Genomic DNA, 22,614 nt, shown 5'->3' with positions numbered 1-22,614 from the left:
AGGTGAAGCTCTCTGTGGACGGTGTTCACTCCAACCCCCGAGATGGAAGCCTCTCTCAGGCTGAACAGTGATGGGCAGGGGCCAGCTGGACCTGGGAGATGGCTACCTCAGATCAGAACCACCTTGGACTGGCCCCGACGAAGACCCTTTATGACCTGGAGCTGTGCCCCTCCAGCTGAGGGGGTGGAGGAGCTGTGGCTGAGGCGTCTCCATGCCTGGAGGGGAACGTTGGGGTGTGCTCCGTGGTTCTCTGGTGACAGACTGAAGTCGTGTTCTGGTCGTTGAGACGAGGAGTCCTCTCATCTCCCCCTGGAGTTCCTCCTTCTGAATCCCGGTCCCCGTCTTAAAAGGCCATTCTAGTCCATGGAGCTGATGTCACAACGGATTCTCCAACACTCGGTGGTGAAGGGATGAACACGCTTTAACAAACCCACCTTGAAGGAACCTTTCATTATAGCTGTACAGTCTGCTCTTCATTTAGTTGCGTTTGGTCTTCTGCTCGCTTGTTGGTGTGTGTGTGTGTGTGTGTGTGTGTGTGTGTGTGTGTGTGTGTGTGTGTGTGTGTGTGTGTGTTGAGCACCAAAGGCTCTTCAACCATTCCAAACACCTCCACCACACACACTTTAGAGCAATGGAGACGATGAGGTATATGTTCACACTTTGTGCCCAATTTGTTAACTTCGATTTTGCTTTAATTCATAATAATTAAGCTTATTAATTAATAATTATCTGATATTTTGATACATCTTATTTATGTCTATTCAATAGAGCAGGTTTTATTGCGCTCATATTTTTTCCTTCTACCACAAATGTATACTGCCGTAAAGCATAGCTTATTGTAGTAAACTGCAGTAAATTAACCATGTGGGCGCCTGGCTCAGCCATCTCTGCTGAGTTAATTGAGTTCTCAGAGCATGACGGGAGCAACGGCTTTCTGACCGTAGATAACCGTCATTTAAGCATAAAAAAGTGATTTCTTCCTCTGTATTACTGTCAGGTGACCCAGGATTCTACTTGGAAACGTTTATTATTGGTTCAATGTTTGTTCACTATGTTCTGAGGATAAATCGCTGCATTCTTCCTTATCCATCTGCCTCGCTTCCTTCTTGGATTACTTTTTTGGCGCTTATTGCCTTACGGAAAACACGAGGACAGAAACGTCCTGCAAGAGGTGCAAATAGGTTGGCACTTAACACACACAGTCTCCTTCCCCCTGGTCCTGTTGGTCAGAAGGTGAACCCCACCGAGGTGGATTCACCGCCCCCTAGTGGCTCCCCACGCAATGACAGGACTGAAGCATGGCTTTGATAAACGGCCTCACATCTTACTATCGACTCATTTATCAGACGCGTCCATCCTACTGCCCCCTCCCACGCACCCAGAGAAGGAGAGGTTCCTCCTCTGCAGCTCAGCGCCTCAAACACACACCTCTGTGTGTTTCAACATGGAGGCTCAGGGTCCTGTTAGACCGGGAGGTGGTGCATCAACCAGCCTGCAAGGCTCGTCTCTGGAGAGACGCCAGTAGCTGGGCTGTTTCCTGTCGGCTCGCTTCTAGAACTCTCTCCATACTCCGTCCCTCATCGGGCGTATGAGTCTGAGGTGGAAATGCACTTGCTGGTGTCCTGGTTATTAATGTTGTGTAGACGAAGCCTCTGTTGTGCTTTTTATTCAGTGAACCCCCGACCTTAAAGTGTAAACTGATCCTCTGCTGAACACAAGAGAACATTCAGAGGATCCACTGAGTTGTTTATCACCATTATGCTTTATTAACCAGGATAACAGAAGAACAGACCCTTACATGAACACAATAAACACAAGGACTCAAACAATAGAAGAACAGTCCCTTACATGAACACAATAAACACAAGGACACAATCAATAGAAGAACAGTCCCTTACATGAACACAATAAACGCAAGGACTCAAACAATAGAAGAACAGTCCCTTACATGAACACAATAAACACAAGGACTCAAACAATAGAAGCAGCAGACAGACATTACTAATCATAAACAGGTGTGTTCTGCTGCTGTGTTTTTCCCCACAGAACACAAGGAATCAATACTCAGTTTAAAGTCATCGCAACATGATCTATAGTTTTTCGACCGCTTGCATTACGAATATAATATAAAATCTGCTTTACATCATGTGAGGCATATCAAAATATAAACTGATATCAGAGCCCCGCAGTATGAAACTGTTAACGTCTGAAAATAGACACAATATTGCAGTATAAAAATGTTACAATTTACCACCAATCAATCAGAAACATTAGAAATATAGTCTTTGTAAAGATTTAAAAAATCTCTTCCTTTCATGGTTAATCAAGATCAACTTTAAGAAGCCCCAGAAAATGTAGCATTTGGATTATAGTTGAGTACATGAATATAAATCATCAAAACACAGTGTGTGTGTGTGTGTGTTTATATATACATGTGTGTGTAGTCTGTGCGTGTCTGTGTTCATATGTGAGTAAGTGTGTGTGTTCATAACTTGAGTAAGTGTGTTCATAGATACACGTGCGGCGTGTGCATGTGTGTGTCTGCGTGTATATTTGAGTGTTTATAATATGTACGCACGTGTGTGTGTTCATATATACGTGTTTGTTTGTGTTCACATACACGTGTTTGTGTGGCTGCGTGTTTGGGTTCCTATATAGTATGGTATGTTTATATGTGTGTGTCTTTATGTTAATTCATATATGCGTGTGTGCGCTTGCATGTGTGTGCGTGGTAATATACGCGTGTGTGTGTGTTCACATGTGCATGTTTGTGTTCACGTGTGTCATCAGACTCAGAGCGAGAGCAAGAGCGAGAGAGACTATAATTTACAGAGACGCTGAGGACACAAGGTGTGGATAAAAAAGTGAACCAAACGTCCGAGATCAAAACGGGGAACATTATCCCCGAAAAGGGGGGGAAAACTAATCTCCAGTTTGACTACCAATCTGATTGAAGAACCCATTCGAGGCTATAGCATTTGAGCATTCGAGGCTATAGCCCCGGATCTTTTGGGAATAGCCCCGGATCGCTGTGCCGTCTAAAAAAATTAAAATAATAATAATGATGAAAATAGCCCCGTAGAGTATACTTCTTTGTGATTAAATTACCAGCAGCCACAGATGCAACAATTCTGGCGTGTCCATATATGGGCAGATTTAGAATCTTTTTTTGCCAAATGTTGCAAATTCAACGTGGGCATTCTTTCTTCTCTACGCACAGCGCATCTCGTCGTTATTGCGGTGTTGTGCTGCCAGCCTTTTAGTGAGATCAGAGAGTGTTGAGAAGGACAGTAATAAAATATCTTTGGTGAGATGGATATAAGAAGAGAGACCCGCAGTGAATTCAACCCGGTCCACTTGACATCGGGTAGGTGCATGACAGTGGTACCGGAACACTTCCATAGCCCGGGCTTTTATTTGTTTCAATCACTGAACTTTAGAACAAAACTCTCTGCTCAGCAAAGATGGGAAATACCATCAAATGTATTATTGAAACCAGTGTGAATATTAGTAACCATGGCTACCAGGCAATCGAATAACGCCTGCACGCATGCTAACACACACACACACGCACGCACACACACACGCACACACACACACGCACACACACACACACTGACTAACACACACACACGCCAAGGGACCTCCTAAGTAAGTTATAGACACACAGGTGTTAGTCAGTGTGTGTGTGTGTGTGTGTGTGTGTGTGTGTGTGTGTGTGTGTGTGTGTGTGTGTGTGTTAGTCAGTGTGTGTGTGTGTGTGTGTGTGTGTGTGTGTGTGTGTGTGTGTGTGTGTGTGTGTGTGTGTGTGTGTGTGTGTTAGTCAGTGTGTGTGTGTGTGTGTGTGTGTGTGTGTGTGTGTGTGTGTGTGTGTGTGTGTGTGTGCAGGGGCCATGCTCAGTCAGGAGGTCCCTTTTTTTTTTCTACAACCGACACAGAGAGGCTGAGGACCCCCCCCATCCCCACCCCCACCCCCGGGAGGAGGTCCTCCTGGGTGAAGGAGGAGCAGAAGGTGTGGAGGTGTGTCAGTGTGTCTGAGGACCCTCCTCCACCTGGGGACACTCTGTAGAAGGACAGAGAGCCAGCAGGCCGGTCCAGATACACTCCTACTCTGGTGGAGCCAGCGGGGCGGAGAGGGGGGACTGTCTCTGTACCGTTGTACACGGCAGAGTAACGACCATCAGAACAATGAAGAACCCAGGACTTGTTGTTCCCTCCAAGCACGCTGTCACCACCCCCTCCTCTCCTTGTGATTCCTCTGTATGTCACTCCTATACTAACCCCTCCTTCCCTCTCTACCTCCCAGTAACAGCGGCCAGTCAGAGCCTCTCTACCCAACACCTGGTCCCAGTAGTCAAATCTGTCTGGGTGATCCGGATACGACTGGTCCTCTCCAACCCACGTCACCTTCCTGTTGTCCTCAGACAGATAGAGTTCTCTGTGGGCCGTGTTGGGGTCCAGTGTGAGGTCACAGGCATCTGAGGGAGAACCAGACATGATGAGCTGCTGAACCGCTCTTCATCCTCATCATCATCATCACTAGTACTGTTCTCCTGCGCTCTGTGTACATATACATAGATATGAACACATACATACATATACATATGTACACATACATAGATACACACACCTCAACAATAACGTTATGAAAACATCAACAACAATATTATGAAAACATCAACAACAAACATCTCTCCTTGGATCCAGGCTGCTCTTCTTCTTTTTATTCTCTTTCTTTTTGTGATCGCTCTCTCTTCTTCTTCAGCCCCCTCCCCATCAGCCCCCTCCCTCTCACCACCCCCCTCAGCCCCCTCCCTCTCATCCCCCCCTCAGCCCCCTCCCTCTCATCCCCCCCTCAGCCCCGTCACCCCCCCCTTCCCCTTCCCCTCACTGCCCGGTCACAACCCTCCCCCTCCTCCCTCAGCCCCTTCACCCCCCTCCCCCTCCCCCTCATCCCCCCCTCACCCCTAGTCCTCACCCTCAGCCCCCCCTCAGCCGGTCACCCCCCCTCCTCCTCACCCCTAGTCCTCCCCCTCAGCCCGGTCCCCCCCTCCCCCTCCCCCTCAGCCCCTTCACCCCCCCTCCCCATCACCCCTAGTCCTCACCCTCAGCCCCGTCACCCCCCCTCCCCCTCCCCCTCACCCTCACCCCTAGGCCTCCCCATCAGCCCCGTCACCTCCCTCCCCCTCCCCCTCACCCCCCCCTCAGCCCGGTCACCCCCCTCCCCCTCAGCCCCCCCTCAGCCCGGTCATCCCCCCTCCCCCTCCCCCCTAGTCCTCCCCCTCAGCCCCCCCCCCCCCTCAGCCCCCTCTCTCTCACCCCTTCACCTCACCCTCACCGGCCCCTAACCCGGTCACCCCCCCCTCAGCCCCTTCACCCCCCCACCCCCACACTCCTCCCCCCTCAGCCCGGCCCCTCCCCCCCCCCTCACCCCTAGTCCTCCCCCTCAGCCCCTTCACCCCCACACTCCTCCCCCCTCAGCCCGGCCCCTCCCCCCCCCCCCTCACCCCTAGTCCTCCCCCTCAGCCCCTTCACCCCCCCCCCCCCCCACACTCCTTCCCCCTCCCCCCTAGTCCTCCCCCTCAGCCCCGTCACCTCCCTCCACCTCCCCCCCCCCCCCCCTCATCCCGGTCACCCCCCTCCCCCTCACCCCTCAGCCCCTTCACCCCCCCTCCCCCTCAGCCCGGTCATCCCCCCTCCCCCTCTCCCCTAGTCCTCCCCCTCAGCCCCCCCCCCCCCCCCCCCCCCCCTCAGCTTCTCTCTCCCCCCTTCCCCTCCCCCTCACCGGCCCCTAACCCGGTCACCCCCCCTCTCCTTCACCCCCCCACCCCCACACTCCTCCCCCCTCAGCCCGGTGACTGTGATGGTCGACAGTATTAATATACGTAAGATACATGATGTCAGCCATCATCTTCATTCCCAGTAGGATGTGACCTCACTTCCTGCTGTGTGGATGGACTTTCCATCTCAATAGTGAGTGTGTGAGGTGATGAATCAAACAGACACTTACACTTCTTTAGAGCTGGTTTCAGCCTCCACACTCCACCGTGCTCCACACTGGGGGGGAAACACAGTGAGAGCAGCATGTTGAAACATTCACCTTCATCATCTGCTGTCTCATCACGTTCTACACAACATGAGTGACAGCTGCCTCTTCAAACCACTTCATCTAGCAGCAGCTTGAATAGGAGACTTTGTCCCTCAGTGGTGAGCTGTCCTCTCCATACCTGAGAGTGTCCAGTCTCCAGCGTGGATCCTCCAGTCCAGCAGAGAGCAGCGCAGCTCCAGAGTCCCCAGGGTGATTGTAGCTCAAGTCCAGCTCTCTCAGGTGGGAGGGGTTGGAGCTCAGAGCTGAGGCCAGAGAATAACAGCCTTCCTGTGTGACCAGGCAGCCAGACAAGCTACACACACACACACACACACACACACACACACACACACACACACACACACACACACACACACACACACACACACACACACACACACACACACACACTTTATTGTATCTGGTTGAGAGCAGTTTCTACTAAAGTAACCACATTTATAAAGTGTATTCATTCAACATTGAAGACAAGTAAAAGCTTTATCGATACTTCATGGAGACAAAGCTGTGTCACCCTGAGAGTCTGACAACAGGAAGAGGAAGTGGGGAGATGACATCACAGACAGCAGAACTGCCTTCACTTGGATGTGACAGGATCTTAAACAAATGCTCCTTTCTCAATAGCTACAACTCAATGAGATATTGTTTGGTTAGAGTCAGGAGAAGTCTGCTGTGTTTGGTACGCTAATGCCGCTTTTCCACTGCATGGTACCAGCTCGACACGACTCGACTCGACTCGACTCAGCTTGCCTTTTTTGCGTTTCCACCGTGATCTAGTACCTCAAGTGGCTGCTTTTTCTAGTACCGCCTCGCTCTAGGTTCCAAGCGGCTGAGCCGATGCTAAAAGGTGACGTCGGCAGACGGCCGGCCACTGATTGGCCAGAGAGTGTGACGAAGTCACGAGAGCGACATGGCAACCATGCTGGTAACGATAGAACAGCCATAGTAGCGCCGCAGCCAACATATTCCACTTCTTCAACATGCCAGCTAATAATACGAACACGAATACCATCGCATCGATGTTCTCCATTGTTGTTATGTGGGTTCTGTCCATGTGTGGGTTACGTAGGTGTTGTTTGCGTCGCGTACAAAAATACGTCACGGCCCTTTCGCGCAGACGACCCCGCCCACGTCCCGGAGGTACTATTTGCGGTGGAAAAGCACCCGCGCTGCTACCGTGTCGAGTCGTGTCGAGTCGTGTCGTGTCGAGTCGAGCTACATGTGCGGTGGAAAAGCGGCATAAGACCGTTTCTTCACATGTTCTAACATTGTGTAGAACCAGGGAGTGTTTTGTCAGCAGGGAAAGATCAACAGAAATGCATCAGGCAGGAGCAGCACTTACTGAAAGCTAGAATAACCAGCTTGAAGAAGAGGCTGATAACTGACCTGAGAGTTTCCAGTGTACAGTGCGGACTCCCCAGTCCAGCAGAGAGCAGCTTCACTCCTGAATCCTGCAGATCATTGGTACTCAGGTCCAGCTTTTTCAGACTAGAGGAGTTGGAGCTGAGAACTGAGGCCAGAGCTTCACAGCATTCCTCTGACAGATGACAGCCATTGAGCCTTCACACAAAATAAACACAACCTGTTAGGAACTGTAGTTAAATTATAGGAGAATTTTAAACAGTTTTTTTAAATACATGAAATAATAAATACTATGAATAACCTGGATCTTAAAATATTAAGAAAGATTTCACACAGATGTTAAATTATCAAACAACAATTATCATTATACTTCACTTAAGCATACAATTTTATTAATAGGTTGTTATTAAACTTTATGAAACGACTCTAAACCGCACTTTACTGTCTGACTACATGACAATCATAATAATAATGCTATACAACATACACATTATACCATCATAAAAAGTCCCGGTACCATTATAGGGAGTGGAGAAGGCTGAGGTTTCCGTCCACAACATCCCAGACACAAACAGAAACACCAATAAAACCGGCCCCACATAAACTCTCTCCCGTACTCCTTTAACCGTCAAACAACTAAGAAGTAAATGTCTAAACATCATTTAGCTGGGCGATCTCTAGAGAGCATAAAGAACTCTCCTCCTTTGTCTCTTCCCTCTCTCTCCTTTTTCCCGCTCACTCGTGACCTCTCACCCTTCCCCAGATGACCCCGAAGTCTCGATATCAACCAATCCTATTGGTTGAACCCAAATATCATCAATATAACCAAATGTACTGAGCAAGGTAAAAAAAAAAAAAGAATAGTGAGTTGACTCATATTAATAATGAAAAGATAATTATTGATGTATCCTACATATCAACAATAACTTATTGTATACATAAAGAGCTTTTTAAGTTAGTCTCTTCACCCGGGTTACACAATATTAAAAATATCTTTCTGAAACCTATTCATATGTGGGAATATATGAGGAGCTCTTTTCCAAAACGCGATAAACGCCAAATTTTAAAAAAATGAGTTTGTCATGCCATTTTGTTGTGTACTGAACCTATTCACTGCTCCATCAACGTTGAATGCAAAATCGCTATATTTACTTGTTTAAAATGTATCACAAGATGCTGTTTTTTTCCAAACCACGACAAGCGCCAAATCTATTTTTTGCCTAAATGCGATATATCCTCTCGACCAATCTGAATTCGGTTAGCGTTCTAGGCGATCGAACACGGATCAGTCTTCAAAATGAGTTCAAACTATAATAACGTGTGTGTGTGTGTGTGTGTGTGTGTGTGTGTGTGTGTGTGTGTGTGTGTGTGTGTGTGTGTGTGTGTGTGTGTGTGTGTGTGTGTGTGTGTGTGTGTGTGTGTGTCGCTCTTTTCCCGGGAGTTAGATGCGCGTGTTGCTCCTTTCCCGGGAGTTAGATGCGCGTGTTGCTCCTTTCCCGGGGTAGTGTGTGTGTGTGTGTGTATCGTGAACGGACTTCAGTGGCGGTTTCATTCCGTCTCAGTCTTCAAAATGAGTTCAAACTATGATAACACGTTTGATGGCCAGGATGAGCCAGTGAGACCTACACCCGGGGGTAGAAAACGCAGACTGGACAAAGAAAACCACAAAAAACAACTAGAAAAGAAGGTTTGTCACTCAGGTTGCGGGTCAACGCCTACTGTTGGATGTCAACACACGGCTACTGCGACCTGTCAGGCCAAGAAGCTGTCACCGGACGACCTGATGATGAACTTTAACAAGTTTTATAATAAACCAAACAAGGTTGACCAGGACCGGGCCATACTTGATCTCCTGGACATAATGAAAGTGAACAGGCGGCGTACGAAAATCAAGGACGTAAACAAGCGAAAAGACCGGAAAATATCGGTTAAATACAGTCTCTTGTGCGGCAGTCACCCGGAGAAGGTGCCCGTTTGCAAGGCAAGCTTCATTAAAGTGCTTGGTGAGTACAATTTCGTTTTTTAGAAATGTCTAGTTTAATACCGTTTTGTAGGTTTCTCCCTTAGACAAAATTATATTTTGCTGTAAATACGTGACATGGAAAGGAGGCCTACTGATAATAATACCACCCTACTGATGTCATTGCTATAGAGCAGGGTATGCTGTGTGTGTGTGTGTGTGTGTGTGTGTGTGTGTGTGTGTGTGTGTGTGTGTGTGTGTGTGTGCGCGCATGTCCGCTCCTCTCCCGGGCTAGAGTTAGGTGCGCGTGTTGCTCCCCTGGGGGGGGGGGGGGGGGGGGGGGGTCATTCCGTCTGCGCACGGCACCTTCTCAACGAGCAGGTGTGCGCCTGCAGCCAGAGGGGGCGCCAAAATACCTATTCCCAACACAATGTTATGTAGTACTTCATTGATAACCGCTACGCAGCGCAATTTATTTTTTACTGCTCGTGGAGCCCCCCATGTTACTTGGCGCCCCCCACAAATATGCCGCCCCGTGCGGCTGCCTGGTTCGCCCGTACCTAAAACCGCCACTGGCTCCAATCATTGTATTAACAATCTAAATAATTACTTTCACAGGCATCAGCAAAGACCGTGTGTCCCGGGTGGCTCAATATTATGCCGAGACTGCTGAGGCTCGCCCAGAGAGAAGAGGTGGTGCACGGCACAGTGAGGAGCACAGCAGGAGAAGGCAACTCATTGTTGAGCACATCCAGTCTTTCACCTGCAGGGCCAGCCATTATGGGCGGAGAGGAGCACCAGGCCGCAAGTATCTCCCCAGTGACCAGAATGTGCACAAGATGCATAAGCTCTTTGAGGCTCAGAACCATGCTCAGACCAGCTACTCCCTCTATTATTCAGTGTTCTCAAAGGATTTCAATCTTGGCTTCGGTCACCCAGCTACAGATGCATGCTCTGATTGTTCCAAGTTTAAGATCAGGATGAAAGATCCAAACCTAACCGAGACAGAGAAGAAGATGGAATCTGCATCATTCATCTTGCATCGTCGCAGAGCTCGTGTGTTTTATGACCTGTTAGGCAGGGTTGCTGAAGATCATGTGACCCTCTGTTTCGATATGATGCAAAACATGGTCCTTCCAAAAACCTCAATAGGACAGGCCTATTACTCACGGCAGATGTACCTGTATCTGTTTGGTGTGGTTGTGCACCACGGAGAGAAGAGTCACCAGACAAAAGATGATGTCCATCTCTACGTGTGGCAGGAAAATGAGGGTAGAAAGGACAGTAACATGATTGCATCCGCGCTGAGTGACTGCCTCAAGGTTCGACTTCGGCACAAAGTCAGCAGGTCAAGGGGACTTCGGCTGTTCAGTGACTCATGTTACGGCCAAAACAAAAACATGAACATGGTGTCCATGCTCATGGAACTTCACCAGTCTTTTCCCAACCTTGGCATAGAGTACACTTTTCCAGTAAGGGGTCACAGCTATCTCCCAGCAGACCGAGTCTTTGGCAGAATTGAGCAGAAGATCAGGAAAATTGATACAATTCTGCTACCACAGGAATACCATGCCATCCTGCAGCAATTCGGCAACGTTCACGTTTATGGCACAGACTGGAAGGCGTTTGATTACAGGTCAGCCACAAAAGTGTGCGTTAAGTCAAATAGGAGCTTTAAAATCAGCGAAGCACGCATACTTGATTTGAGTACCAACAAGGTTGGTTTAAAGATGGCTTACAATGGGGAGCCTTGTTTCCATAGCGTATTAAAGCGGGGCAAGCGATGGGCTGACCTGAAACCTGCGTTACTTCCAAAGCAGACCTCTGTGAAAGGCGCAAAGAAGTGCGATGTGCTGGCACTATTAGGAGCAATGGGTGTGTCTGATGTGGTGAGGGCTTTTTATGACGATGCACTGTATCAGGTGATTGACAATGCAGGCCAGAGTGATGAAGATGCAGAGTGATTCATGCGCAAGTGATGAATCTCTCTGTCTCTCACTCTCTCTCTCTCTGTGTCCTCTCACAGACTCAAATTAATTTAATCAATTTATTATCAATACTATCATTACTTTTTACAGGTTCGGCACTGAATGACTATTAGCCTAAATGCGTTACTAAATGATATGAATTTATTTTTTACATTGTTGTATTTTTATTAATTAGTGGTATTTGTATGTGTGTGTTTTTATTATATGTGGTGGACAATAAACGTGAAATTGTATTTATTTTACTATTTAGTTTGTTACTATTTATTTTATTTGGCGGTTATTTATTTATTTATATTAATTTATAGTGTGAGATGATGATATCGTATGTTGTATTTTCTCTTGTTTTTAAAATAAAAATACATTAACCATCAATTGATTTACAGCTTCATTTTTCAAATTGATGTATTTATAGCGTTTTGAAAAAAAATATATATATTTGAATTTATAATCAACAATGTTGTGGTTTGATTTAAAAATCATTGTACAACATGTTCAAACTGAGTCAACAAACCATTTTAACAGGTTAAATTGAATATTAACAAAATATGTGGGTCAAGGTAAAAAATGTAATTATCCTAAAAACTATACAAATGGATTTATAGCGTTTTGGAAAAGAGCTCCTCATATGTTTTGTGCGTTTAATAATGAATACTGGACATATTAAGCTTTTAAAAATATATTTTGTTTGACTATTGCAGGTTTCAAATCATTTTTATGAAAATGTTGCTGTTGTGGCTTTCAGGAGGTCTTAGGCATCCAACTAGGGGTCTCTGACCCTCCCAGGACCCCCTATATTTCACCCTGCTCTCTACCATCAACATCCTGTATACAGGGGACACTATCGTTATGTTTTGGGTTTATATTTATAATTAAAGATTTGCAAGCATATGGATGGATTTCAATATCCACCTCAACAACAAGGGGTAGCCTTTATATGATATGAAAGTCTTGAATGTGGTCATCACAGGTACTGAGATAAGATTAGTTATATAACTCTGACTTTTAACATTTATTTGTAACTGTTTTGCACATTGAGTGAAACTGACCTGAGAGTTTCCAGTGTACAGTGTGGACTCCCCAGTCCAGCAGAGAGCAGCTTCACTCCTGAATCCTGCAGATCATTGGTACTCAGATCCAGCTCTCTCAGACAACAGGAGTTGGAGCTGAGAACTGAGGCCAGAGCTTCACAGCATCTCTCTGACAGATGACAGCCATTGAGACTTTACACACAATGAACACAACATGTTAGGAACTGCGATCAAAACAACAGAAAGCTTTAAGTTATTCCATAATGAAGAATGTTATTAGTTTACCAAAAATAACTAAATAATTAGATGTATACATTTTCATTATATATTCAATGTTAAATGTTAAATAGTTATTTATTTGGGATTGAAAATGTTTTTTGAACGGATACTTCTTCTATATTCTATTGTTCTGAATATTCTCTTACGTGTAAGAGAAAGTAATCCGTTAGGTTACTTTGTTACTATCAATTAAAAGTAATCCGTTACGTTACTACGTTACCTATAAATAAAAGAAACGCGTTAGAGTACTCGTGCGTTACCAACAATTAAAATGCGTTTGGGGTGCGTGCGTGTCCGCCTAGCGCAACAACAACACACATCCTCCTTTAGATGCACCAACAGTGCTGACTGTTTATGAATCAATCATGAACCTATAGCATAATGACAGGAAAGACAGTCATCATATTGCACGTTTTATTTAACAGGCATTCATCCTTTGATCATTTGAACAGCTTCCATGAATAACATACTCCGGTAACAGGCAGTTATTTTAACAGAATGTAGCTTACCGTATTGGCTGCGCACAAAAGAACAGTGCGTCACACATAGCTTATCCACTTAACAAGTGCAGGCGCCTAACAAAGTGCTTAACAGGTAGGCATGCAACCTTTTAGAATTGGAAATTTAACTCAATTTAACCGTATGCGTTGCACAAAAGAACAGTGCATGGCACTAAAAAAACATTGAAGAACTGAAAATGTTCGTGTGACCCTATAGCCCTACATTCATAACAATCACGTAGGCTACCTTTAGCCTATTTATCACCAAAGTAATGGTTGAAACGTAGGAGAAGAAGGTGCTCAAAACGACCACTATGTTCTTCTTGTCCTTTTCGCTCTGTAACTCAAAATAATGAGCGTACCTCCAGGAATCTAAGGCTATCTTCTCGTCCATCTTGCCGCCGTAACACACGTAGCTTACACACACAGGTGCGCGCGCACACACACACACACACAGAGAGCGAGAGAGAGAGATGCAAGGAGCAGGGCAGCAGCATCTGACTAAATGCAGAAAACCCGGGACTTTACTTTCCTTATCGAGGGAAAATCTTAAAGTAACGGAGTAACGAGTGGTTATTTTGGAAATTAACGAGTTACTGATTACTGAATTCGCAAAACTAACGCGTTAGGTTACTCGTTACTGAAAAAAACGAATAAGAGTACTCTCACGCGTTAGTTCTAACGCGTTACCCCCAACACTGACTGCAATACATTATACGTCCATAGGACAAAAGAGATGTTATGTATAATATAACTAGTATGTTAATTATGTTAATAGTAGAACAGTAACACATGTTGTTATAAACCTACAGGGATTTTTGCATTTTATTTTAACCTTATATTCCAGTTATATTTATATTGTGTAGTGTGTATTGTAATACATGCTATTAGTGAACCTACAGAGATGTTTTAGAGGCTTTGACCACTGGCAGCAGCCTCAGAAGACCCCTCTCTGAAGCAGAGTATTTCTTCAGGTCAAACACGTCCAGCTCCTCTTCTGATGTCAGTAGGATGAAGGCCAGAGCTGACAGTTGAGCAAGAGAGAGAGATTTTCCGGAGAGACTTTCTGATGTCAGGTACTGTTCGATATCCTTCACTAGAGAACGGTCGTTCAGCTCATTCAGACAGTGGAACAGGTTGATGCTTCTCTCTGGAGGGAGATCTCCATCTATCTTCTTCTTGATGTAAGACACTGTTTTTGTATTGGTCAGTGAGCTAGTTCCTGTCTGTCCCAGCAGACCTCGTAGGACAATCTGATTGGTCTCCAGAGAGAGGCCCAGGAGGAAGCGGAGGAACAAGTCCAGTTGTCCGTTCTCATTCTGTAAGGCCTTGTCCACAGCACTCTGGTAGAGGAGGAGGAGTTTATCTTCCCCAGAGGTGGGTGGTTCTTCTGAGAGCAGATTGACACCATCGTTGATGAAGGACAGAAAGACATAAAGGGCAGCCAGAAACTCCTGGAGGCTCAGATGGACAAAGCAGAACACCTTGTCCTGGTACATCCCACACTCCTCTTTAAAGATCTGGGTGAACACTCCTGAGTACACTGAGGCTGCTTTGATGTCGATGCCACAGTCTGCCAGATCTGCCTCGTAGAAGATCAGGTTGCCTTTCTCCAGCTGGTTAAAAGCCAGTTTTCCCAAAGAAACGATGATCTCTCTGCTCTCTGAACTCCAGTGTGGATCTGTTTCAGATCTCCCATGGTACTTCCTGTCCCCCTGTATGGACTGAACCCTCAGGAAGTGGCTGTACATCTGAGTCACGGTCTTGGGCATCTCTTCTATCTGGGATTTATTTAAGATGTCCTCCAGAACTGTAGCAGTGATCCAACAGAAGACTGGGATGTGACACATGATGTGGAGGCTTCGTGATTTCTTGACGTGGGAGATGATTGTGTTGGCCAGCGTCTCCTCTCTGAATCTCTTCCTGAAGTACTCCTCCTTCTGTGGGTCGGTGAACCCCCTCACCTCTGTCACCATGTCAACACACTCAGCAGGGATCCGATTGGCTGCCGCAGGGCGTGTAGTTATCCAGATGCGAGCGGAGGGTAGCAGGTCGCCCCTGATGAGGTTTGTCAGCAGCACGTCCACCGAGGACGGCTCTTTGACATCAGTCCAGGTCGGGTTGTTCTGGAAGTCCAGAGGAAGTCGACACTCATCCAGACCATCTAAGATGAAGAGAACATTGAACCGTTCATATCTACAGATTCCTGCTTCTTTGGTCTCAATAAAGAAGTGATGAAGAAGTTCCACCAAGCTATACTTTTTCTCTTTCAGTAAATTCAGCTCTCAGAAAGTTAACAGAAATGTGAAGTGTATGTCGTGGTTGGCTTTGCCTTCAGCCCAGTCCAGAGTGAACTTTTGCGTTACGATGGTTTTACCAATGCCGGCCACTCCAGTTGTCATTATTGTTCTTATTGGTTGATCTCGTCCAGGTAAGGGTTTAAAGATGTCTTCACATTTGATTGGTGTTTCTTCCATGGCTGGTTTCCTGGAAGCTGTTTCAATCAGTCTGACCTCATGTTCTTTGTTGACCTCTCCACTGCCTCTCTCTGTGATGAAGAGCTCTGTGTAGAAGTCATTCAGACCCGTTTGATTTCCTGCTTTAGCGATTCCCTCAGACACACACTTTAACTTCTTCTTCAAATGAGACTTGATATTATGTTGGCACTCAACAGTAGCAGATCCTACATGGGAATGAAGAGAAGACATCAGATAGTGGATGGTGACATCACTTGAAGCATGTTAATATTTCCTGTAAAATGATCATCTTCATAATATTTACTGACTTCATTACTTGTGGTTCGAGAAGCTGGTCGGGACAAGGAATGGATACATATTTTTTCCTTTTTTGTTTGTTATTTAATCAGCAAAATCATTGGTCTAATGATAATAACAATGATAGTGAATCAGTGGAAATTAACTTCATATGCTGATATAACAAGATAGTCCTGCATCTCTTCCACTTATTCCACTTATAGTTATTCTGCTGTTGATTTGCCATTTATTGTTTAACATTCTTTATCCTGATGGATGCAGCATAACCTTTCATATCTGGATCAAACCATTTAACTTCATATCCCACAATAACCCTACATATCTGGACCAAAACATTAACCTGATCGAACCACAATAACCCTATATATCTGGATTAGGGATGGGCGTGAGGAATCGATTACTCGAGTACTCCTCGTTACAAATGAACTCGTTTGGTGGACAGGCAAACTCGAGTTTGCATATACACACACAAACAAAGTTTTCTGAAGCAAATGTATCAATTTTCTGTCGGCGCCACTAACGCATGACGTGGGCACAAAGAAATTAAATGCATCCATTTCCATGGCGCGTTCCGTGCCGTGTGCAGGCACGCCAGAATTCAAAAAGTTAAGAGATGGCGGTTAAAGCAAAGCGCAGCGAAGAATTGAAATACTTTAAAGAAATAGGAGATCATAAGGTGAAATGTAAAATATGCCAAGCGAAATCGAGCTACCAGAAAGTACTATGCGGCAACATATGCTCCTGAAACACAACGGTGAGTTCGGGAAAGCAGACCCGCAGCAACGGTGAAAGTGAAAGTGTGTCGGCTATTTTCACCGCCGCAAGACGCAGCTGTAATCCCGGGCGTAAGATCACAACGAGAAGATCACAACGCTGAGTATTTCCATAGTCCATTTGCTGCCGTTTTATTTGCAGCTTTAAATTATTTGCAATGGTTAGGCTACTTGTTTCGTTTTTTTTAAACTGTTACAGGCCTTGGTTCGACGTGATTTAAATTGTGAGACGCATATTTATTTTTGTAAGGAAAATGTGTTTTGAACGTTTGCAAAAATAAATAATGAATACTCTGATAACTCTGACTGTTTTGATGGAGAATAAGCATTACATGTTTGGTTGGTAATATTGCCGTTCATCATCAGGCCTATTCCTGCAGCAGATGCGTTGCATTCTAAAAATAGATTTGATTTAACGAGTACTCGATTGATCCTCGAGGAATTCCTTCGATCACTCGAGTTTGGAATTTACTACTCGTGCCCATCCCTAATCTGGATCAAACCATTTAACCTGATCGACCGACAATAACAGTTCATATCTGGATCAAACCATTGAACGCCCAAGAAGAAAGATATCTCCACATTGATGAATTATTAATGAAGAAATCACTTAACACTAAAATAGATTATGGTATTTCTAAACAGAACAAATAAGAGTCTCATACTACTCTAAATATACATATTCATTCTGTTTTCAAGATAAGAGTCTTCCGCGCTTCAAAATAATTGTCTCCTCTGTCTTCAAAATAAGAGTCTCTTACTGCCCCACAGTGTGTCGGCCAGTTCCTCCTGGTTCATCTCCATCAGGCAGAGCTTTGTGATGTCCACCACTCCCTCTATGGCGCGCCTCCTCTGCTCCTCGTTCTTAGCATCCAACTCCTCCTCCTCCCTCTGACTCTCTGAGCATTGTGGGTAATCTGTGAAGAGATCCCTCCAGAGCTTCTTCATCTCCTTGTCTAGGAAAGCATGTGCGTTCTCCTCAGCCCTCTGGAACAGAACAAACATCAAGGAGAACTTTACTCTGAACTCACTGAGGACATCAGAAGCATCTGTCCTGGAATCACGTCCCGCTGGTCTGAAGAGGGAAGCCTGGAGACGATGAGCACCACAAGAGATGCTTTCTGATGTTCATGTAGAGCTGAAGTCAGATGACTTGGTGGACATTTACACACCTTGATCAGCTCTGTTTGATGCTGCTGTACAGACTGAGCACTGGTGACCTTTGACATCTCCTGGTGTCTGTAGAGCAGTGGTTCCCAAACTTTTTGTGCCCAAGGCACACCAAAGGACAAATAAAAATTTCAAGGCACACCTATTGTGCAAAATAGCCTTATAACACGTGTTATCACTAATATCATCTGTTTATCTTAAGTTTATAATTATTTACTAATGCCAAATAAGATGTGACAAAGACAACTATTCTACTCATGAAATATTTATAAAAAAATACTTCACAAAAATATTTAAACTTGATCAAATTGGGCTTAATCAAACACACCCATTTCAACCAGACAGGTGAGGCAAATGAAACAGAAATTCAGCAGAGAACTGTCCATGAGAAAGCTGCATGGTCCTGAGTCTGACCCACAAATTATAACTAACATTTAGAATCAGGCTTTTTTTGTAAATATTCTGCCTACAAATAACAAATCAGTGGGAAACATGTGCCTGTCGGGGCGCACAGATTTTTTTAATCCTTGATGGCACGGAGGAGAGGGCCACTCGCAAGTCCTGCTCAACAGAGAGCCGTGACCTGGTCTTGTTCTTCATGTAAACAAGTGTGTCTCTCTCACAAGGTAGGTGGTGGGGAAATGAAGAAGTTGGTCGATAGTGTGGTGGGAGATGGTTGGATATTCTGATGCACAAGCCAACCAAAACTGATCGAGTGTGAGCTCACTAAATTTCAGTTTCAGCGTGCGATCCGCACGGAGCTCTGCGCTCTCCTCTCTCTCCTTCATAGTGAGCTTCTCGTTTGAGGACTCGGACTCCTGGTTGAATGGGTCTCGGATCCAGTCATTGTCCTCGATGTCCGCCACACGTGGAAAATAGCGCTCAAACCTCTCTTTTAAGGTCTGAAGGTGTTCGGCATATATAGCGCGCTTACTGGCTGCCTGTGGCGCAGCTGCATGGAGCCCTGTTCCAAAGCAACTGCGCGAACAGCGAAATGTGGGATCCTCTTTGAGGATTTTTTAAATAGTTTTTAGATAAAGAGTTTGCCTCTGTATTATGGAATGAGTACATTCAAAGTAGTATATAGTAAATTAAAATAATTATTTTTGTATTGTTGTATACTATATTGCAGTAGGCTATGGTTGTCACAAAATCCCACGGCACACTTGGACTTGCCTCACGGCACACCAGTGTGCCGCGGCACACAGTTTGGGAACCACTGCTGTAGAGAACACACACACACACACACACACACACACACACACACACACACACACACACACACAGTGTTGTTAACGATGGGGGAGGGACCGTACCGGCCTTGTGCTGAATTTTGACGGGGGGGGGGGCTATGATATATGGGCTATCATGACACAGCTCTTCTCAATGCCGTGGAACGCTCCGTTCACCTGCATGGGCCCTTCTATTGTCCCACTTAACGTCAATATAACTCTGCATGTGGAAGGGAAAATAGCTTTCTTTGTAATTACAATATTATGCGGCTATATTTTCCGAGACCCCCACAGATATTTGAGTTTACTGCTTTCATGGGAGCCAGACCTCTCTCAATGGGAGCTCAGCTCCCACTGGCTCCCACCTAACTCGAACCCTGGCTATAGGTCTTTCTACACTGCCGAGCCGGTTCGATCGCAGCTTATTGGCACGCCCGACGATTTTACCTTCTTATCTCAAGTTTCCTGTGTAAACCGAGGGGGTCAAATCCCCCGTTCGTCACGGCGCGGGGTTTCTGGGTTCACTGGGGAAGGCGGGGCTGTGCACGGAGTCTCTGACCTCTTTAGAATAATTTGTATTATTGCATACTCCCGAATGTTTTCATTTTTTTATGAATGAAGACACCCGCATGCAATAATGAGTTCACGTCTGAGTGGAGACTACAAACGCGATTAACTATGGTCAGGGATGTTCGTTACTGTCTAGACAGGGTCCAATAAATAGTTAACTACATCACAGCCTCACCGAAGCGCCTACAGTGCTTAATGCAAACAATCGCAACAAAAAACGCCTGCAGAAATTCTCCACCCGCTGGTATCAGCATGATGCATGTCTAGTAGCCAATGTCTTCTGTCATTGATCAATAAGAGGACATTTTAACCAGAGCGATGGAATCATTAGACTTTATTATATGCCTTGTGACGTGGTGTATGATCGGTACATTTCGGCTGCGCATGTTTTTATGGAATTTTTAATTGCTGCAATTAATGATGTTGTTGTTGACTTCTAACATGTCTCTATCTTTGCTGTTTAAATCTAACAGTAGTCTTTGAGTAATATATCGGCGGTAACCACTGTTTTTGGTTGCGAAATGGCTCAAGCTGGCATTCCGTGGTATTGGATGTGTTTTAATAAAACGCATCCAATACACGGAAGGTCCGCTGGTGACGCCACTGAGGCTAAAGTAGGCTAACGATGCTCTTAGCGTCCTACGAGTACCCCGAGAGTCCTCGTTAGCTACGAGCGGTTTCACGACGTTTGTTACCAACGATGCTTTCGGGAAACGATGTGAAAACTGTACGATGCTCGTACGACGCACTTTACGATCCACTTAGGCTAACGATGCTTTCGGTAAACTGGTCCCTGTAAACATCAGTATCATTAGAGTCTGATAACAACAAACCGGTCTGTTTTCATCGTCTGTTTGAAACTCCTACCTCTCCTCTCTGGAGGGGCGTCCATCTTTAAGGTCAGGAGGTAGACCCATAGAGCAGTCACTCTTCATGGAGACACAGCTGGGTCCAGGGGAGTCTGCTCTCTCCTGCTTCCTTCTGAAAACCAAGAACCATCAAGTTAGGATTTGTGGATGTCGTTTCATTTGATCATTTATTGCAGGGCTACTCAACTACTTTCTCATGACCTTAATTTCAATAATCTTTGTCGTCTTATAAAATGGAAATTTAAGGGGGGGGGGCAGAAAAAGTTATTATGGCACTTAAGCACTTACATGTTGACATAAAAGCACACAAGTACCCTTCATACTGTGCATAGAGTGTTTATTCACAATGTGTTTAGCTAACATAGAAAATAGAGCAGTCAGTTTCTACATTTCTACACAGACCTGTGTTATTCTTCATGGATAATTTGTTTCAACAAATCACTTCACCTCCAAAGTTAAATTCAAACTGATTCAATAAATGGGTCCGTTTGAAAGACATTGAACCTTTAAACATTAAACCTGTAAAGTCTGCTACAAGTCATCTTTATATTAATTTCATTAATTTGATTGCTGGGTCCAGGGGAGTCTGCTCTCTCCTGCTGCTCTGGGCTTCAACGCACACACACACACACACATGCACACACACACACATGCACGTACACGGACACGCACACGCACACACACACACACACACACACACACAATCTATTGTTTTCTCCTGACCTGTAAACATCAGCATCAGTAGTCTGATAACAACAAACCGGTCTGTTTTCATCGTCTGTTTGAATCTCCTACCTCTCCTCTCTGGAGGGGCGTCCATCTTTAAAGTTAACAGGTATATCCATAGACCAGTCACTCTTCATGGAGACACAGCTGGGTCCAGGGGAGTCTCCTCTCTGCTCTGGGCTTCATCACACACACACACACACACACACACACACACACACACACACACACACACACACACACACACACACACACACACACACACACACACACACACACACGTTACTCAGACTAATGATGGAGTCATGATGTATCACTGCGGAGCTCTGAGATGGACAACAGTCACAGACAGAGAGATCCTCTTCTTACCTCTTAGCTTTGCTCCGGCGGCCATGTTCCCCAGACAGAGTGGTCTTAGAGGTAGGACCCCCCTCTTTTCCCTCCTCATCCATAGAAGACTAGAGACCTGGATTCAAACACAACTCCTTCTGAACTTTAGCTGTTCATTGAGCGAGAAGATCATTGTGACTGCGTCACACTAAAGCATTATGGACGTCACGTCATGGATCATAAATATGAACCCCACGACAGGGTCTACCGGAAGTGGCGTACTTACGAGCTCTATTAAACTGTAAATCCACAGACCCTACGCACATATATTTAACTTAAATATCAGCACATTCAAAGGACTTCTGTCACGACCTTCTTTCAAATTGGAGTAGCATCAAGACAAATGAATCACTTAAATATTGAACGCAGTGTTCGATTAACCACACGAGTCAGAAAAGCAGTGAAACATGAACTAACGTTGTATTCTCTACAGTAAACTCATTATTATATACCAGTAACCTACAGACAATATAACCGGTAGTAAACTGGTTGTTCATTATTATATACCAGTAACCTCAAGACAATATAAACGGTAGTAAACTGGTTGATCATTATTATATTCCAGCAACCCACAGACATTATAAACGCTAGTCAACTGTCGACCTACCTTACCTTATCTACTCCGGGATTAAAATGCGTCCATAAGGTATACAGTTGTAAAAGTATAAATGTAAGGGAAGAAATGGTGGTTCAAGTGTTTGTAAAACAAGTGAATCAGGTGAAAGGTTTAAAAAGCGGAGGAAGAAGGGCTGATCGCTGCGACGGACAGTAATGTGAAAGTATGAGGAGTCAAGGAGCCGCCCCTCTCAGTGAGTGTCACGTGTTTTCCGGGAAAACGAAGCTGCGCGCGCACACACAAACACACACACACACACACACACACACAC

General features: G+C 45.3%; 2 protein-coding genes across 2 annotated transcripts in view; both read right to left on the bottom strand.

Moving 5' to 3' along the window:
• The window catches only part of LOC130381355 (uncharacterized), a 202,832-nt gene that overhangs the window by 659 nt on the left and 179,559 nt on the right, over window positions 1-22,614 (bottom strand).
• Window positions 3,708-22,557, bottom strand: LOC130381363 (NLR family CARD domain-containing protein 3-like). Its single transcript, XM_056588946.1, is given in 12 exon segments — window positions 3,708-4,478; window positions 6,011-6,057; window positions 6,228-6,401; window positions 7,493-7,666; window positions 12,463-12,636; window positions 14,124-15,906; window positions 17,532-17,757; window positions 17,943-18,009; window positions 20,610-20,723; window positions 21,407-21,517; window positions 21,707-21,803; window positions 22,340-22,557. Coding segments are annotated over 11 exon segments (3,534 nt in total). The 5' UTR covers window positions 21,790-21,803; window positions 22,340-22,557; the 3' UTR covers window positions 3,708-3,897.

The sequence above is a fragment of the Gadus chalcogrammus genome, chromosome 4, assembly GCF_026213295.1.
Source record: "Gadus chalcogrammus isolate NIFS_2021 chromosome 4, NIFS_Gcha_1.0, whole genome shotgun sequence".
Lineage (NCBI taxonomy): Eukaryota > Metazoa > Chordata > Actinopteri > Gadiformes > Gadidae > Gadus > Gadus chalcogrammus.
The sequence above is the reverse complement of the archived record's forward strand: the minus strand, read 5'-3'. Positions and strand labels throughout refer to the sequence as shown.